The sequence below is a fragment of the Dermacentor variabilis genome, unplaced genomic scaffold, assembly GCF_050947875.1.
Source record: "Dermacentor variabilis isolate Ectoservices unplaced genomic scaffold, ASM5094787v1 scaffold_13, whole genome shotgun sequence".
In the NCBI taxonomy this organism is placed as follows: domain Eukaryota; kingdom Metazoa; phylum Arthropoda; class Arachnida; order Ixodida; family Ixodidae; genus Dermacentor; species Dermacentor variabilis.
In genome coordinates this window covers 35705678-35725208 of record NW_027460291.1, presented here as the reverse complement: position 1 = coordinate 35725208, position 19531 = coordinate 35705678, and the positions used below count along the sequence as shown (strand labels likewise).

General features: G+C 46.4%; 1 protein-coding gene across 1 annotated transcript; it reads right to left on the bottom strand.

Moving 5' to 3' along the window:
* Positions 1-7716: 7716 nt before the first annotated feature.
* Positions 7717-19304, bottom strand: LOC142566614 (glutathione S-transferase 4-like). The gene is made up of 5 exons (XM_075677454.1): positions 19124-19304; positions 15390-15448; positions 14512-14653; positions 8661-8831; positions 7717-8150 (listed from the first exon to the last, which is right to left on the bottom strand). The coding sequence occupies exons 1-5, from the start codon at positions 19262-19264 to the stop codon at positions 7752-7754; spliced, it is 912 nt and encodes a 303-aa protein (XP_075533569.1). The 5' UTR covers positions 19265-19304; the 3' UTR covers positions 7717-7751.
* Positions 19305-19531: the final 227 nt, after the last annotated feature.

Genomic DNA, 19531 nt, shown 5'->3' with positions numbered 1-19531 from the left:
CGCATAGGAAGGATGCCGCCCTGCATGCGTTTCCGTTTCTTTTCTTTCTTTTAAGACTCGCGAAAACTAATTGCCTTAGCTGGTTGGCGATAAGAGGAAGATTAGCGGAACTTTGTCACACGTGTTGCCTTTTTTTTTTGATGGGCACACAACCAAACAGTTTTCTTGAGTGCGCGCACCTACGCAGTTCGATTACGCTATGGACGTACGTATTATTGCAAGAGCAGGAACGTTTGACACTTGCGAAACATTCTCGTCTGCGGATTTTCAAACCCTTGAACTATGTTCATAAAGATGCATCAAATTTTTCATTCTGATAGGTTTATTTCCTTTTTTCTTGTTGTTATTCATGAATGAAGAGTGCATATATACCAACCCAAAAGATTTTTTCTCACTTTACGGTCACCCTAAAAAAATTACGGTAAATATTTTTCGAAATCAGTTCCTAAGAAGAATTGGAATCTGCAATAAAAAAATCGACCCTGGGCGGTCGCATATGGTGAAAAAAAAAATCAACCCTCAAAGGGTTAACAGTGCCCACGAGTAGGTCTAGCGTAGTCACATAAGCTGCTCCGACTTACCTCTTCGACCCTCTCCTCATTATTTTGAACAGCAGGTATTTGACTCTTCGTGAGAACATCTAATTTCCTACGGGCCTTGGGTCTTTGCCCGGACCTTCCACCAAGAACATAGGTGACCAGTATTGTTTCTCGGTAGGCTGAATTGCTCCTAATTCGAGCATGCGCTTCACTTCCCTGTCAAGGATTTCTCTCTGCCTAGGAGACAACCGGGAACACTTTTATTGCACTGACTCCTCCGACGTCAGCTCAATATCGTGTCCAGTCAAATAATTTCTACCCGGTCTGTCGACGAAGCCTTCATCAAACTCTTCTTTCATTTCGCCGAGATCATACAACTCGTATACCTTTACTTCCTCTCTCTACTGAGTCCTCCTCCTCCTCCTCCTCATCATCATCATCATTTATTATTCCCTTAAGGGCTGTTACGTTTCGCCTACGACGCGCGGTATAGCCGGCGCGGATGCAACGGACGCCGGGGCTTCGTTCAAAGCGACGGACATTTTGGCCCGTTCGGCGCCGCCGCTACGCCTCCCCGCCAAGCGCGTCCAGGCATGTTCCAATGCCACGTGTCTTCGTGTGCGCGTGTGTGTGTGTGTGCATGTTGGTGCCCACGCTTGTCAAAGCGCGGCAGCCGGGGAGAGGAGCTCCCCCAACTGTGAAGCGAGGAGGTCTGTACGGCGCCGGCCCGGCGGATGCGTCACCTACTCGTCTCAACGTGCCCGAGCGGCGCCGTCACGTGCGCGTCTATCGAGGCGTTCCTTCTTGCCCTCAACTGCGAGAGTATAAAAGCAGCTGCCGCCGGACGCCTAGAGAGGCTCCGATTTCTTCAGTTGAGTTACGTGCTCTCCCGTCTCTCCACTTCGGTCGACCTGACCGCCCGCTCTTTTGCGATGCTAGAATAAACAAGTTGTTCTGTTAGCAGTCGACTCATGCTTTGCTCGGACCTTCGGATGCTTCCAGTTGTGCCCTAGGCCGCCAGGCCAACGCTACCCTTGGGGCTTGCGACCCATATGCAACAACGGGCGTCAGCACTGAGATTCCAACAGGGCCCAGTGTGGGGTACTACATAAGGGGGGGGGGCAAACAATAATACAAACATCGAAGGAATTGTCATGTACAAAGCAACAAAAAGCAACAACTGAAAAGACACCGAAAAAAGCAGGTTTTTGCATAATTAGTTGCAAGTATGGGTGGTTAGTAACTCTCGAAATTTCACAGGGTTTCGCTCTACAATAACGGATTCCGGAAGCGAGTTCCATTGTTCTATTGCAACGGGAAGGAAGGATTTGTTGAAAGCATTTGTAGAACCATGAAGGCGTTGGATACTTAAATAATTGTATAGACGACGTGATGAGCGCACTAGTGGAAATGAAAGCAAGGAACGAAGGTCAGGAAAGTTATAGTTCAATTTATGGAATAGGCAGAGTTGGGAAATTATACGTCTTGCTGCTAAAAGAGGTATATCAATAGAAAACTTCAAGTTAGTAATGTTGATAGTGTTATCATATTTCGATAAGATAAAACAGGAGGCATGATTTTGAGTAGCTTCTATAGTGTCAAGTACTTTTAATACGGATCCCAAATTGTAGACGCATAGTCTAATTTGGTACGGATGAAAATTTCATATGCTAGTTTACGAATCGACGAAGGAGAGAAGGATAAAGATGTTTTAATATAATTAAGGGATCTTGAGGCATCGGCTGTTATTTGTAGAACGTGGTTCGATCAATTTGTTTGTTAGTGATGATAACGCCAAGGTAGCGGTAACTGTCGACCTCAGATAAATTCACAGAGCCTAAAGAGTATGGAAATTTGGATATAGAGCGTTTACGTGATACATGCATTAACTTGCATTTGGAGACATTTAGTTCCATCACTTCACCACGCGTGGTGCGGTGGCGTGCCCCAAGTGGTTCCAAGACGGAGGCCGCTTAAGTAGAACTAGCGAGTCTCCCGCGCAGGAAATTGCTCGCTGTAGCCAGGCGGAAAGCACGGTTCGGGCTAGAAGTGGCGGGCTTGAGGCTGAATTGGCTTCGTCTGAAGGCAGGAGAAGTTGGCAGGCGATGACATTCCAGTTGCGAGCAAAAGATGGGAAAAGGCAGGTTCCACCGAAAAAAGCGGGCCGCGGTGATGACGATAGCAGCAGCGCCTGCGCATACAGAATCGGCGTCATGACCGTGCTCGGTGCGGTGGCGTGCCCCCTTGCTTGAGTGCTATTTCCCCCTCCACTAAGACAAACCAGGTCGTCCTCCATCTCTTTAGGAAGGTTTGGGGTCATATTCACCACTGCCTGTCTTTGCATGTAAGGTTTCATTAGTATGAAATGATAAATGCGCACCTCTTTACGCTTCCCTGGAGTTTTCACAACGTAGTTGGTGTCGGAAAGATTTGAAACCACTTCAGTGCTCTTTTCCCACGGTACTTCGAGCCTGTTTTGCATTGAGGCTCTTAATAACACTACCTTGTCACCGGTACGGAACGCCCTCTTACGGGCAGACCTATCATAGTAGACATTGGGTCGAGCTTTAGCTGACTTTATGATGGTCTCTACAATTTCTTTAGCGTTATGCAGACGTTCCAGCAGATTTAAAACAAACTCCACCACAATAGGGTCTTGTCCGCGTCCTTACCTCGTTTCCCGCACCATTCGCAATTGTGAGCGCAGTGACCTTCTGTAAACCAACTCGGCGGGGCGAAAACCAGTCGATTCATGTGGTACGGACTCCAAAGCGAAAAATACTGCTGGTAGGCATGTGTCCCAGTCGCGCTTATTTTCCTAACGTAGTCCTCTAAGGTCGTGCTTGAGAACGCAATGCCACCTTTCTACGCTGTTACTCTGTGGATGATGCATTGAGTTGTGGACTATATTTATGCCGAATCGCTCAAGAAATTACGTGGCGAGGGCACTTGTGAACACGGTGCCTTGATGACTGGATCTCGCAAGGGAGACCAACTTAGGAAAAGATCAACAGCGAATCCACAACGCTCTCAGACGTCACCTCACGCAGCACAAGCGCCTCTAGAAACTTCGTGGCGTGCCATATTATAGTGAGAATGTACCGGTACCCTGTCTCTGTCACAGGAAGTGACCCAACCAAATCTTTCACTAATCGCTGAAATGACTCGGTAATAATCGGTACTAACACTATCGGTGCTGTAGACTTATACAGCGCCTTTCCGACCCACTGCCATGTGTCACATGACGGCACAAATTTGAGAGAGAGAGAGAGAGAGAGTTCTTTATTTGCATAATAACAAGGTTACAAATGGGGATTAAACATACATACAGAGGGAGGTCCCATAGTCAACAGACTAAAGGGGACCTCCCACTACAAATGAGTAGGACATATAAACACAAAGCAGCTATATGCAAACACAAAAGACACCATATTAAGTTAGTCACTAGCTTACGCTGTAAAATATTTAACGACACAAAGCACTTATTAATGTAATGTTAACGATCAAATTGTTATATTGAGTGCAAAAATTTACGAAGGTTTGATTTGTATGTGTAAAAATGAGAGAATATCTTAATATGACACTGTAATGAGTTCCAAAGTAGTGTGGCTGAAAAATTAGTAGTAAATTTACCATAATTAGTTCTAGGTTTAGGTAGTAAATAGCTGTTGGTAGAAGCGAAACGGCTAGACGTGGAATATGGATACTGGCTGGTAGTAATTATAGGGAATGGGAGCTTTCCGTTAACAGATTTATAAACAAGTATTCCGAGTGAGTATTTATTTAGTTTCTGTAACGATAAAATGCCGTTAGATCTGAGCAATGGAGATGCTTCCGATGTGTAGCTGCTACGTGTAATGATGCGAATTGCTTGATTTTGGGTATGCTGTAGTGGGGATAAATGTGTGAGATACGTGTTTCCCCATGATGATATGCAATAATTAATATGCGTGTGAATAAAATCGTAGTAGAGGGAGATGAGTGTCTTCATATTAAAGAAATTGCGTACTTTAATTAATGCTTTAATGAAGCTTCCATGTGCTTAAAACATCCCGGCAAATAAAACTCTTGTAACAGCCTCTGCTCCATTTTCCTGGCACCAAGGTGACAAGACCGCGAACTGCCATGGGAAAGCCGCAACAAGTCTGCGCGATACTTCTAAGGAACGACTAATCGATCACACTCCACTACGCGCTTTTTAACACACCGCTTCTCAGCTGGAAATAAGTATTTTTATTTCCCGGTGTAATTGTTCTCTGGCGCTCTCTAATCGCCTGAATGGTGGGGTGCTTCACATGTTCAGTAGCCAACTCTTCTCTATTTCCACTTAGAATGTAATTAAACTATTTGACACTGGCGGCAATAACTCATTCTCAAGGACATCTTCGTTGTGCGGTTCGCGAGACATCCTCCGGCTGACTGGTCTCGGGCCTTTCGCTACCACGGTGGTCTGTACTGCGCTCATCCATTTCCACCACAATCTTATCGGGTGCTTAATTCATAGTGAAACTCTCGGAAGTCAGTCGAGTTGCCAGTTCTCGCGCCTTTGGACAGATTAATGCTTGCACAACCCGGTCATTGAAAAAAATGCCCTCCCTCGCAATAACATATCTGATACGTTTGAAAACAAGTACGGATAGCATTTAGAGAGCGTGTGTGAAACGGCAGCTTCGGTTAACTTACCGAAAGCACCCTCGATGACCACTGTCACGACTGGCAAGCGCTCGCTCTGTTCTTGCACAGCCTAGTAGATCAATGCACAGTGCTTGAGTATTCGGATGGTGACAGATACGGTGGATAAAGAGCACCTATTGTTGCTGCCGAGTCGCGCAGTACTTCGCATGGTTTACAATTTATTACCAGGTCAAGAATGCAAGACTCCATCAACTTGATGTTTTGTACGCAGCAATTGACATACGAAAACGCAACACTTTCCATTATGCAGTTTGCTGCTATGTGACCCGGCTCCTTTAGTTTGTAGCAAATTGGCGGCTTAGTAGTCTAAAAAGCGTTCTTTGCCTTTTGTGCTTTGGTGACTTTTTCACTCTGTTCACTGTAGTCTTTTCTTTCATTTTTAAACCAAAGCTTTCTTTGCTGCTTCCTTCAACTTTCCCATTGGGGCTGCTGCTGTCCGGAACACAGTGTCGGGGGCGGAGGGGCTTCAGAGCGTGTGTATACATGACAGGATTACGAGAAGAAAACAGGGCTAAACAACAGGACGAAGAAAGCGACACAGACTACAGCGCTGACTCACAGCGAAGTGTCTTTATTCTTTCAGTCAGCATTTATATGTATACTGTACCGATATCTCAAAGCTCAAAAGCAACAAATTCATCATGCGCAGGGGCAATGAATTGCAATCATTAGATAGGAAGGCTATTTCCTTTGGAAGGAGAGAAGTGGAGGGGAGGCTTACACATGCTTCGCCACTATTATGAATGTGAGAGGCTTCGGAAATAAGACGTGCGCGTTCATCGCGGTATTGAATCTGCCAAAGATTCATGTCGTTCATTGTATTCAGCGACAAAATTGTCCTTTCTCACGGTATATTCATGCTCGTATACGGCACCAGCAGCGCACCAGAGGAGAATAAGCTGGGCTGGGTAGGCGAGGTTCGATCCCAACATGAGGCACGTAGGTCTTTTTTTTTCATGTATCGGGTAATCGGCAAGAGAGCAGCAGCCACGGTCAGGAAAGCGCGGGAGAGTACACGAAGACAACTTCGGTTTAGTGAAGGATAATGTCACGTCAGCGTTGATAACAAAACGAAAAAACGCATAACCCTGCAATATGTTTCGCGTTTCTTTAATTCGAGTGTCATGCTACACACATATTTCATAATTCCGCAACAGTACGAATGACTGATAGTTTAATTCACGGCACGTCTTGTGGAAGTATGCGAATATGCCGGCTGTCTCGGAGAGCGTAAGCCAACCTCACGTGCTGTGCTGGCTTAGCGGCTATGGTGTTCCGCAGCTAAGCACGAGGTTGCGCATTTACATGGAGGCAAAATGCAAAAGTGGCCGTGCCTCGTGCATTGGGGGCACGTTGAAGAACCCCTGGTGGTCAAAACTAGTCCAGTCATTCACTACGGCGTGCCTGATAAATCGTTGTTTTGGCACGTAAAACCCCATAATTCAAATAATTAGCGAGGCTCCTAAAATAGGCGAGGACGGAACCAATGAAATGCTTTCAGTAGTGACGTAGCGTGGCAGATGGATTTTTTTTATGATGGAATTATGGATAATTAGATGAAACCACTAAGCGAACTTTTTAATTACTGAACCGAGGACGCGAATTTTGATAGAACAGAAATTGCGTTTGGAAACACCCTATTCAATCATGTTCAGCGTGTTATGCCTCGCGTAAATGTTTTTCCGCGTCATAAGAAAACGCAGGAACATGAAAGTAGCTGCATAATTATTACGCGTGCACGCAACCAGCGGTCCCACGCATGACTCGAAAGAAACGACTGCCCGAATGTATTGGATTCGTTCGCACGTAAAAGGCAGCCGGCAGGGACCCACGCCAACCGACGCACCGCCACGTTCACGTAGCCACCGAGCCAGGCATTGAACATAGTTTTTCATCCGACCAACACCTGGTACCGCTGCGATCGCAGCGCTTGCACACGTTATCATAAGGCTATTCCATATTCCTCGCGTTTTATTTATAACGTGGAAGAAATAGTTACGCGAGACATAACACACACTGGTAACTGAATGCGGTGCTATAAAGTAACGTTCTCTTCTATAAAAATTTCCGCCCTCCAAGTAAGGACTGGAAAAGTATAATAATTGTGCTGATGTATAATTATCGATAATTGTATTGAAAATCCTCCTGGGGACCTAATATCCTTTGTTGTATCCTAGGATAATCTATATTTTTGCAGCTTGGCCAATGTTACTTTGTACTCCCTAAAAAAAAAAAAAGAAAACATTTCATATATTTGAATGAGTTAATTCTGGCAGAATTACAGGGGCACGAAGATAAAATTTTCCATAAGGAGGCCTATTAGTAGTTGGAGAAGTGGTGAATTTGTTCGTAGCAAGGATTGTAGAATTGTATACAGAGGCTTGCTTATGCAGGAAATTGGGGAGACAAAAATGGTAATAAATGCGTAAGTGATGCCTACTGATCCGTGAAAATGAAAGCATAAAAGACTCAGATTACGGGCTTCTTTTATTAGCTGTATCGTAGATTACACGACATTCACACACTACCTGCACCATTCATTTGCTCTGCCGTGTCTTCCGATTTAATTGATTCTTCCTTCTCTTCAGATTTAATTGATTCTTCCTTGTCTTCCGATTTAATTGATTCTTCCTTGTCTTCCGATTTAATTGATTCTTCCTTGTCTTCCGATTTAATTGATTCTTCCTGTGCCATTTCTTCTTCCTGGTCTTCCGACGTCATTTGTTCTTCTGTTGCCATTGGCTCTTCGCCTTTCGATTCTTCAGAGATTGAAGGAGATTGAATGAGCTGCTGCAAGCGCCGCTGAACGATATCGACGGCGTCTGCGAAGACTTCAGAGAAGTAGGGAAGCGCCTCTGAGACCCGACCGTAGTAATCTAACAAGGCGGGGAACTTTGCTAGGTCGATGAAGCCGTTCTGGAAAAGAGTAAAAAAATTGTAAGAGAACAACGTCGTTCGTACTGCCCCTAATAGCAGCGAAGTAGTTCATCACGCGTGGAATCGCATTTTCTATAACAAACATTCCCCGGCCGGAACATGGCTTCGTTGCGCGGACGGTGTCGCCTTAAAAAATAGACACCTCTAAACGGTAGTAACAAGCGATGGAGCGAAGTGTAAGGACCGTCTGGGTGAGTTATAGTTGCATACCTGTAGTTACTAGCGAACGCAAGGAAGTATTCTAGACGCGGGAACGGAAGGTAGGAATCTTATGAAGGAAAGCTGGGAAAATGCACATTGGAACCGGCTTCGGAAGTTTGTCAGCCATAGAGTGCAATGCTCCGTTTTGACTGCTGCATGGAAGAGCGTCATGTGAAATCGCATAGATCGAAAGAGCACCGTTAAGCCGAATGTGCCGCACCCAAGAAACATGCTGCACCCTCATCAGTGTGAATGACAATACAGGACAAATAGGCAAGTTGTACTTACTGTGAAAGCCACGGCGAGGTTGGCGATGATGCACAGATCGGCGAGCGTAAGCTCGTCACCAGCTGCGAACGGGCCATCGCCGACGAGATGCTCTAACGCTTTAACGACGGTATCCTCGAAGGCGGCTATTTCCATTGTGGTGGGCGCGCTGTTGTCGCAGAAGAACCGACGCTGCAGAAAAACACGAAACACTACGAATGAACTGAACAGATTACGTAAAGGAAGGTTACTGGTACTTAAGAGCACACGGAACGTGCAACGATCATAGCCATCAGCGTACCCGAAGATGTGGGAACCTCAAGCATACCGATTCGGGCCATATAAAGGACCGAGTCCTGACTTGCAGCTCAGTAATATTACCTGAGCAAGTTTCGTTATGCTACTAGGAAAATACCGCAGTGAATACTGCTTCATCTACTTCGTGGTGTCGACAAGCACAGTGGTTTTATTTGGCAATGCTGTAGGCCCCACCAGGCCTATACAGGACAGGGCACATAAGGATACATACATCAGAGGGTAATGCTGAAGTAAACGACTAGTCATCAAAAGGAGAACAGAAAACTTAGATTATCAGACAATGACTAACAATCACATGCAATCAATGGTATATCAACTTGAGCATATTGAAGCACAGCACAAAAGAAAACTGAAAAGGAAACATCAAAGTGGGTTAGAGGAGCAGTGATGCAACTCAGGGAACAAATGTGACCATAGGTATTGTTACATTAGAGCAATGTCACTTGCCTATCTGGAGTAGAGAAAAATGAGCACGCTTCACAATGAGTGGTTGGTGTAAGGTGTCGCCTACAACGTGCACCAAACGCTCGTCATCCCAGGAATTAGTCTAATAACTGAAAATAGGGTTCTAAACGTGATACGAACGTATCGACCGTTCCGACGCTCACTAAATCATTGGCATGGTATTTGACGCTTCCAAGAATGCTTGAATGTTACGTCATGAAAAAAAAAAATGGACGAATGCATTTTCTATGAGTAGTCGTAATTATTCCTACACGAGTGACGATTCATAAAATTGAAGTATCCGTCCTTATTCGTTAAAGCCATGATGCGGAAGCAATTAACAGAAACGGCAGAGAGTTTTAGTTCTTGACGGATTCCGGTGGTTCTAACTGTAAGCTCTTTTAAAATATAAAACGAATGCTTTCACCTGTAAGGCTCGTGAGCAACCGACAGTCAAAGTAAATCGGCGAGGGTGCTCCGAAACTTCTGTTGGAACAATCCGTAGGTTGCGTGTTCCAGCTGAAGAGCATACTAACTAGAATAACTTAGACTAACGTTAGAAACTCTTGAAGCGACTCTCAACGAATCGAAGAATTGCTTTTGGAATAGAAGCATACCAATGGATGACCTTCAACCTCGAAGCTTTCCTTCAGAATATTTACACATTGTGCCGATTGTGGGCGCTGAAGCTCTGACAAAAGTGACGAATTGGCATTGCTTTAAAAAATTCCGCACAGTAGGAAGACAGGTCGGGCACACAATTTGGTGTCGCCAACATGCTGGCTGTGTCGAGGAAAAACAGTGTGCTAAGGGCAATGGCGAATAGAAAACTCAAGCCCTCGCTTCAAAATTACACACAAGGGAAAAGAAACAGCAACAAAACCCATGCGCAAGCTCTAGATGTCAGGGGGGGGGGGTAACACTGCGTTTTCCAGCAGATTCACTGAATCATTTCACAGAATGAGTAAAGGGACGCTAACGTAGTGCTGCCATTGACCGGTATTATGTTTTCTTTTGCAAGTTACGTCTCTTTTGTACTCATGTGTCACAAATTTCGGAAGTGAGCGCTCGTATAACCCTTCTCACCTCTTGTTCGTTTATTCTTTCCCCGCTCTCTGAAGCTGTCCAATGAGGGCGAATAGTATTCAAACGTAATGTTCTTTCAAACCGCCATTCTGTGTGCACATACAGTTTTACTATCCTCCCTTTTGCCGTTTTTGGTTAGCGTCTTCCAGTGCGAAACCAGGGCATTTTTTGACACTGGAGACTCTTTCGCTCGCTGCGGGACTCACTGGGACACCAGTGAGAACGGTGGGTAAGAGCTGGGTCACACTGAACGAGACGCTGGTTCCAATGCCATGACACTGGGGCGCACTGGTTTGTGCTGTACAAGCGCTGGTTCGCACTGGGAACTGCGCTGGTTGTATTTGTGCCGCGCTGGTTCCAGTACGCAAGGACGAGCGCTGCGGAATATGAAACTCTTTATACAATTTCATTGCGTGATACTAGTCTCTTGTCCTAAATAACGCTATATCTTGGGGTCAAAAAACTATTTCGTGTCGCAGATTGGAATAAAGGTGCGTGAGTTGACCTGTTTATGCATGCACATTTGACACTGAAGATCACTTTCGCTTTTTGCATTTTCCCTTTTGACTGGGCAGATGGCTAAATTCTTGAACAAAACCACGCAAGCCCAGAGGATGCCTCGCGTTTTAGTAGTTTGGACGTAACCGATCACTGCATGTTGTTGCCGTTGTCGCAGTGTTGCGGAGTGGACATGAAATCCAGAAGTTCACATGCGCTCGAACGGACCCAGAGTTCGAAGGGTACCGCTGATTGATATTATAGCTCCGATAACAAAGCTGAGGCGATTGTTGCGCTACCACTTTTCCTATTGCACTAACGAAGGTTCTGAGGCTCAAATACACATTTTAGCTTTCGCAAGCTGCCCGAGCAGAGATTTAAGGCTAAACCCCATGAGCGCGATTTTGTACGCGAAAGCGACAAACGACGGCTTCGCTCGACGGATCGGCCCATCGCGTGAACAGATCGCGACTGTCTTGTCGCGCGATCGCTCGGTTGTGCAAATCTAAAATTCGTCGCCCGGAAGTGCTATAAGCGATGAGCCAATAACGCGAAGCCGGAACTGGATATAAATAACTCAAGTACTTCCGATTGTCGCACGGAACGAGGAAACGGTTAAATTTTTATACCTGCAAGGAGACCCTACTGCAAGACTTTCAGGAATATTTTATGCTGCTTTGTACAGTAAAATACATCAACTCAAGTTAATAAAGTACGCGTCACGCTAGTTTCCGCGCCTATATTGCTGCCCTCATACTGGCAACACTGGGGAGACGTCGCTCGAAGTCATCGCTCGCATGTGGTACGACTTGTAGGCGACGAGCGAACGCGACAGCCAACTCCATCGCGTCGCTGGTTGCGCGCAAGATCGGTTGCATGGGGTTCGTACTTAACACAGACAAATCGCTATATTTCAGCTTTCGCTTCGGTGGTCTTAAACCATTTTTTCCCGTCTGTAGTGCCAGTACAAGAAGCGACGAGCGCCGATGTGACGCGTCATACATGTGACGTCGCCGAAGGCTGACAGCAGTAGCCTGCGCTTCTCCGACGGAGGAATGACTAGACAGACGTGTCGATTGAAACGCATCACTGAACTAACAAAACCTTGCGTATTCCTTCGTGACGAGCAAGAATCGGCTATCGAAATCGGCAGTAACAGCCCATACAGCGTCCCGGGTGGGCGGTTAATTTAAGACTTTTTTTGAAGTGAAAATACGGATCGTAAGTGTAAAATCAATGTTGTGGCACTTCCAAGCACACTACTGAATACAGAGAGCCACTTTTTTTTGGTACAGGCGGCAGTTTTGGTTGCTGGGTGATAGCGCATCTACCATCTCTGTGCGAGACGTATCTGTGATACTAAAACTGTTTAGGCGCGTCCACTTTACCGGCACGGCAACTCGCCGTTTCCCTTCGCGGGCCGCCGTTCGACGGTGGTTTTGCTGGCGAACGGCAAGATTTCTTTGCCGCAGAGAGGATGGGTCGGGACCCATTTGTACGGCAGTAAGCCGTACAGCAAAGTGGCCAATCAGCGACCGACTCTGGCACCGGCGGCAGCCTCACCGCGGCTGATCGCTCGGCCGCGCCGATATCGTCGCTAGGCCTTGTCTTCACTTCAAAGCTAAAGCTGGTGGCGCTTCGGAATGAATCACCGACGCTTACAAGCCGCAATATTGTATTACCGATGTTGTAGCTCTCCGCAATAATAATTCATAAAGAAGAAAAGGCGCTAATATTAGCGACACCGTCGCCGGCTGCGATGCGAGCACAGTCGAGCCCGTCGTCTGCCGTCGGTAGCCGCGCACTGCAGCCGAGCTCAACAACTGAGCTCTCGTTCCGGTTTAACGTTTGACAGTGGATATCTTGTTTCATAAGATGTACAATTTGCACATCGCTTTATCTGGCGGAAATTTTGCTTGTAGCAGAAGCAAAATATGTTTGCGACGCCGGTGGCGGAGGCGCGCATCTTCGGCCGGTGCGCACCAGCCGAACTTCTGTCTACTTTGGACACCTCTCGCACGGCAGATGTTCTACGGCACCGGAGACTGGTGCGCCGTTACGGCTTGTTTGCCGCTAGCGTGGACGGGCCTTTTCACGATCGTGACATCGCAAGTTCTCCCTTTATGCCCATATGTTGGCGTTCGTTCCTTTCAAAAATACAGCCAGTAAAACACGATTTGTTTATGAAATGAGGAATTTATTAATTATGGAGAAGTCGAATGATCAACAGACATACCGAACCACCTCGCTCTACAAGGTCTAACTTCCCAGAAGAAACTGCTCAAACGTGTAGTCTGGTTGCTACCTTTGATCCCGTACCTGAATGGATTTCGCGTCTGGGCGCATGTTTTTGCGAGAAGGTGAAACTTTCATTGGCCTGCATGCTATGTGTGCATTTGTGTGTCATGTATGTTCAAATGTAATGCAACTGGCTTGACACTACGCTTAATTCCATTCAATAAAGAAATATAAAAGTTCGCGTGGCGTAGTGGTAAAGTACCGGCTTGGATCTGTAGGTCCGACGATCGAATACCTGTTACAGGCATTTTTATTGGCCTTTATTTTTATTGCACTAAAACGCTGCTGCTTTCTGCATTCAAAAAATTATATACGGTGGCCAGGCTCCGCGTATTTAACGCGGTAGAGCTGTTTCTCGCACCAGTGCCCAGCGCCTCCCAGTACACCAGCGCACCACGCTGGGCGCAATAATTCGGCGTGGCACTGGACACTGGGTTTTGCAATAGGGCTACCCCAGACAAGAGTGAAAGATCGCCGTCGCGTCATCACAGAATCGACATCTCTCAGGGAGCATCTGTATCTGTCTGCGTAGCTTGTGAATGGTTAAGTGCAGAACAAACATTGGGCGAAAGAACACGTCTGATAAGATTTACGACGGAAACACGGATGTGCATTGCATTTGCTTGTGTACTAATTTAAGTACATCACGAATGATTCGCTTCACGCAGATTGGGAAATGTATGAGACCATTTTTTTTTGGGGGGGGGGGGGTCTCTACGACGTTAATCTGCCTGCAGCTTCGATGCTTTCGTTGGACTTGTTAGTCAGGAGGCTACCTGTGTACTATTGCTGAATTTGCTGGCATATTCCGAGTGTTGGAGCCTGATGTAAAGACAATATAGTTGTAAATGAGCGAGCGCTTTCGAAAATTTTGCGAATGTGTACAGCGTAACAAAGGTCAGGTACCAAAGAGGATCGTGCCGAAAGAGGACTTTAGGCCGAAATACTTGAAGGGCACCGGCAGCATTGGAAGGGAGGTTTCTTTTCGCGGTTTAACCGACTGAGTACGATGTAAAAAAGAAAAAGGGGGGGGGGAGAATTAGTGGGAGTATTCACATGACGCGTACGCCATTTTGTAGTCCTATTCACGCATTTTGCGTACGCTGCTAGAGATAAGAGGATTTAAGTAACGCCTAGCTTTTCACCGCGCTAACCGTAGTACAATCTGGCGATCTGGATGTCGGGTAGTTAACGGAGAAGGGTGTACGAGAATATTTGGAGTGCTTACGAAAAATTCCACGAAATGAGGCCGGATAGAGCTGGCGATGGTGGCGAGGATCTGGTCGATACGGGCGCGCAGTCTCGGGCTCAGTGGGTACAACTGGGACTGAGGAGCGTACTTGCTGAGCAGGTAGTAGGCGATAGCAGTGCTGTGGAAGAAGTGTCGACATGAGGTATAGGTATCCGCCATACAGAAAGCGTGGGAAAGTGCATCAGTGAGTATGAAATGCCGAACAACTCGCACCAGCAGGCGCGTACAATCCATATTAGGAAACAAAAGAACGCTTGGCTTTCATAGCCAGGTGTGGAAAGAATACTCATTGGGTAGTAAAAGAAGATCTAATCAAGGGAAAGCACACGGAGGTGCATGTTGTCTCACCATCGTCCGTGATATTTGTGTACATTTTCAAACGCTGAGAAAGCCACTAATGAGAGTACAAATACGCAGTGCCTGGTGAAGACAGGAAGAACAAAACGCCGGGCGCATCCTGTGGGCTCTGTTTTTGGAAACGTAGTTCCATCTGCCAATTTGAATCGGGAATCCGCACCAACTCTGCAACATTGCAGCCAGTTTACAGTAAAGCAAGGCTTGAAAATACATTTTATAATGGTCACGCTGTAGGGTAGGAAATAGGATAACCACGCGAAAGATTGCCTGCATATTAATCTCATCAAGAGAGTTTGCGATTGTTACATAAATAAAACAAATCCTCGACGGCGACGTTTCTTTTTGTTATTCTAATGGCATGCCGACAGGACTTGCTCGCGATGTGGTGGTCCCTTCCGTGCTGCAACTATTCGGAAAATGTGGAATGAAGTTAGGTGTTGGCAAAGCATACGAGTTGGTCCAGTCGACCTATATCGACACTAGCGTAAGGGTCATACCTCTCGTGAACGACGAACCCACCATCCTCCAGAGTGGGCACCTTGAGGAAGGGATTAAGCTGCAAGAAAAAAAAAGTCAATGCGATCGCCATAGAATGGGAAAGTAAGCAAATATATTCTAGAGAGCACTCGGAAACACCTCGCTTAACGTGTACTCGTGCCGCTCCAACACATTTGACAAAGCTGTCTATGGCACATGCCACATACCGAGAAGTGTAAACGACGTGCTTTGAAAGTACTTGTGTGCATCAAAAACGACTTTACGTGGTTCCACTGCCGAGTCGCCACTTCATATCAGCGCCACCTGTATTCGCTTTTACGAGAAATTGCGTACTCGCGTTCTAAGCAGCTGCTGGGCGAAATGTTCAGTGCTCACTGCGCCCATGAGCGCCACTCAGCGTTTACGCTGTGTTTACGGCCAGCATGTGCTCGCGTTCTAGACTGCGCTTCGCGGCGTATTGACGACGTTCCCACTCTGCTCGAGGATTCCTCATGGCCTTTGCCTTCTACGTACGCGGAAGGTGGTGCTAAGAACTTTATTTCGTCTGCAGAAAGGAGTTGGTTGGCTTAAGTGGGCTTCCAGTGTGCGTGGGGTGGCCGTCCGACGAGTTCTTGCAGTGCCACCTGCTATGGTCGTGAGGCCCTGTCTGTCGGCGACTTACAAAGCCTGCAGTTGAACCGCTGGGTCCGAGCCGGACACCGCATCCTCCCATTCTTGCTCGTTAGAGAATTGCCATTCTCTGGTCGGTGTTAGATTATTGCATTCGAATGCAATGTACTTAACATATGCCTTTGTGCGCACAGAAAAAAAATGTCGGCCACTTCCTCGGCTTCTACTGTCACAGAGAGCGGATCATCGCGAAAGATAGCAGACAACCATCGCAAACAAGGCGCAAATGAAGGTCCGCTTTAAAAGTGGTCCGAGCACACAGGCACAGTGAACCAGCGAAGCACGACTACACCTTAAGGCAGGACGGAAGGCGTAATGTTCGGCAGTGTGATCACGCAACAGCGCCTCCACAACCGGTAACAAAAAGAAAAAAAACGTGCAGAGTTAAGAAGAAATCTCAGAAAAAACGATGCCGACGTGCGCGATATTAAAGTTACACAATCGTTGAAAGTTCGTAGTTAACGCACGCTCGTTGTGCGCTTCCTGAAAAGCATAGAACGGTTTCAAGCACTTCTACGAGTAATTTTCTATGAAGCACCAATTATCGAGGTAGCTTTGATTTGTCTGCAAAAAATGAAACATACTCGCGATGACATTGCAAAATGAAAGCCCTTGCGATGATTAGTGCTACTTTGATAACGCAGAACTTCACATCTTTCGCGTAACGTCACGCAAGAGAAGAATTAGTGGTCAGCAATTAAATACATTTGGTAATTGAAAACAGCCCATGTAATCTCGCGGGCGGGTTTAGTTCCGGAATAAAGGAAAAAGTTGCACGCTAGACTTCGGGGCACCTCGATCTATTCGTACTAACAGCACATTCGTGAAAGGCAAGGTTCTATCTAGGCGCATAGTAGTCAGCCAGCTAGCTTTTGCAGCAGAAAACAGTCATGAACATTGGTACTGACGACAAAAGCGGAATGATAGACGCATATAAGTGATAAGAGATGCAAGATACAAACAAACCGCTATTATTCGCTGGGATGAAGCTTTAGACTAAAATGCGTGAACCGTAACGTAATCGCGCAGCACATGGAAGCTGTACGTACGACCACCAGAGCTTTCCATATAGGGCAAACGTCGATCCTGTGGCATGTTTGTCGAGTCCAGGCGAGTTCGGCTACAGTACGCACAAGCGCACAAGCCACAGGAATGCAAACGCAGCCTGCTACGCTTGTACTTTCAGAAATGCACCCGCCTTGCGTTTTCCGTGAGGCCCCATCGTCCACATGAATTCGTTACTACAACACGCGTGAGAATAAATTGCATGGGAGACGCAAATGCAGAGAGACACCATAGAAGAATGTAAAGTGCATTGCAGATAACACCTTTTTCATGCATGTACTCTGTTCTGCAAATTTCTGTGAACGGTAACGTTTGCTGTCAGGCTAGGTGGTACATAGTTTTCAGAAATGGTTTGAGGCGAAAAAATAAAAAAGACGCATGTCCTCTTCCATTCTGTTGTCCGTTTTTTTTTGCGCCTAAAACCATTTCGAATACAATTCTGCGAACAGGACCACGCATAGTGCTGGCAGGGACGGACGTCCCTAACCGAACCGCTAAGCAAAAGACGTTCACTTGGGATTGAGCTGTACGCAACTGCGTGGGCAATCACCAATGTCACGGGTTCCGGCCTTTAGAGGGCGCCGACATGTGCGGTCGATGTTCCCAAGCTAAAAAAAATTCGAGAGTCCCGTATTGTATTCATTGGACCGAGTGCAAGTATTCACGGTGATGTAGACGTCTACCGCGTCAAGGTGAAAATGATGAAAAAAGGAGCGAAATAAAGGAGCCTAAAATAAATGGTGCATGCGATACTCGCAAAGCAAGGCTGCTTTCATGACGACAACATTCTGCGGAACCCTAGTCTGGCTTCACTAGTTCTACATTAAGGACTAATTTAGTTGAAATGATGGGGAACCGAAGTATCCAATCTATTTAGCGCTGATGGGGTTGCACAACGCAGTGCAAGAACGCCCGTGTACCGTACATGGGGTGTACGTTAAAGAACCCAAGGTGGTCAAAGGGAATCCGTAGTCCACCACCAAGACTAGCCTCGTAATCAGATCGTCGATTTGGCACGTACTATCACAATTTAATGTGTAAATTGAACGCCAGGTCACAAGGAAGTCAAGTGTACAAACTGAAGCTGCAACGAAATAGCTGGCAGCGTACGGAGATAAAACAGTGAGGAAATAGTTAAACGTCGTTCATTCTGAATAGCCTGGATACAACAGAGGTTCAGCTTGACAACGCAATTGAGAGCAGCTAAACCCTAGGGAGTGTTGTAGCCTTTACTAGAAGTTCGCAAATGCTGATAAAGTGAGCGAGACCTACCGCATTTGCAAACAAATGAATAAATCAAGAACCGAATGGTATCGACTCTGAAGTGGTATAAAAGCCGTTGGTGTTTCGCCTTCTAGACACGCTAGCAAAGGGTGCCACAAAAAAAAAAAAAAATTGGTGGATAGCGTGCAGGTGCAGGGAAAAATTTCCGCAGCTGATGCAAGGCCATTTCTAATTGCAATGACGCCGAGGACAAAATGTTCACGCATAGAAATGGAGTCCGGTGTGAAAAATCGATGTGGGAAGGAGGAAAGCATGACACAGAACTATTTCAGAAGAGCGTTTCTGAGCAATTTGGCAGATGTGCCCATAGCAATATTGTGGACCAACGTCCCTTGGGAACGACAGCATCACTAAATTTTCGGGCTATCGCCAAGGTTACCGGGCAGCAACAGCCTACCGTAAACCTGCCAGCTGTATACGCGAAAAATAATAAGGGAAAGGCAACCGGAAAACAATTTCGGCATTTGCCATTAGATTTATCGCGTGGAACTAACTTATGCGGAGCCTGTCACTTCACGAGTACATTCTGCTCGACCACCAAGAGCTGAATGTGGCGCAAAGAGCGGCAGTCATCGTGCGGCCCGATTACCTCGTTTTAATCGCTGAGTATGCGCGCATAATCACCTCGTACTCCAAAAATTAATCAAATAGATAAACAAACAAGACGCGCCATGTAAGAGTACAACGGTAAACAGCAGCGAAAGCGGCCACAAACCTTCACGTATTCGTCGTCGAGGTGTTCTTCTTTAGAGAAATCCAGATTCCTGACACAAAGATCGATGTTAATATGTTTCGCAACTGAACGGACAAAGCCGCAGGACGGGCTTGTGGGAACGCTGTACAGGTTAGCGGACATTGCGGATGAACGAAAAAAGCACAGCACACCTTCGCGCACCACGTCCACAAACCGAAGTGTGAAGCGAAGACACGGCGCGCGCGTCTCTTTAACGTAGCGTGGGTGGGGGCGTTTGCAGCGAATGATTGGCTTAGATACGTGAGAGGATGATCCTGTGCTATTTGCTGTGACGTGCGGCATATGTCATTCAAGCTGTGGACATGAAGGCAGCAATAAGGCGTGATAAACACGGGAAAGTGTACATTGTGCAATTTTGAAATAGAATGG

What these genes read in the sequence shown, in the direction of transcription:
- LOC142566614 (XM_075677454.1), bottom strand. Translation starts at nt 19,264, where the DNA reads ATGTCCGCTAACCTGTACAGCGTTCCCACAAGCCCGTCCTGCGGCTTT. An exon ending in TCGACGACGAATACGTGAAG is followed by an intron (nt 15,449 to 19,123) that starts GTTTGTGGCCGC and finishes TTTTTCTTGCAG; the next exon opens with CTTAATCCCTTCCTCAAGGT. An exon ending in ACCTCGCCGTGGCTTTCACA is followed by an intron (nt 8,151 to 8,660) that starts GTAAGTACAACT and finishes ACTCTTTTCCAG; the next exon opens with AACGGCTTCATCGACCTAGC.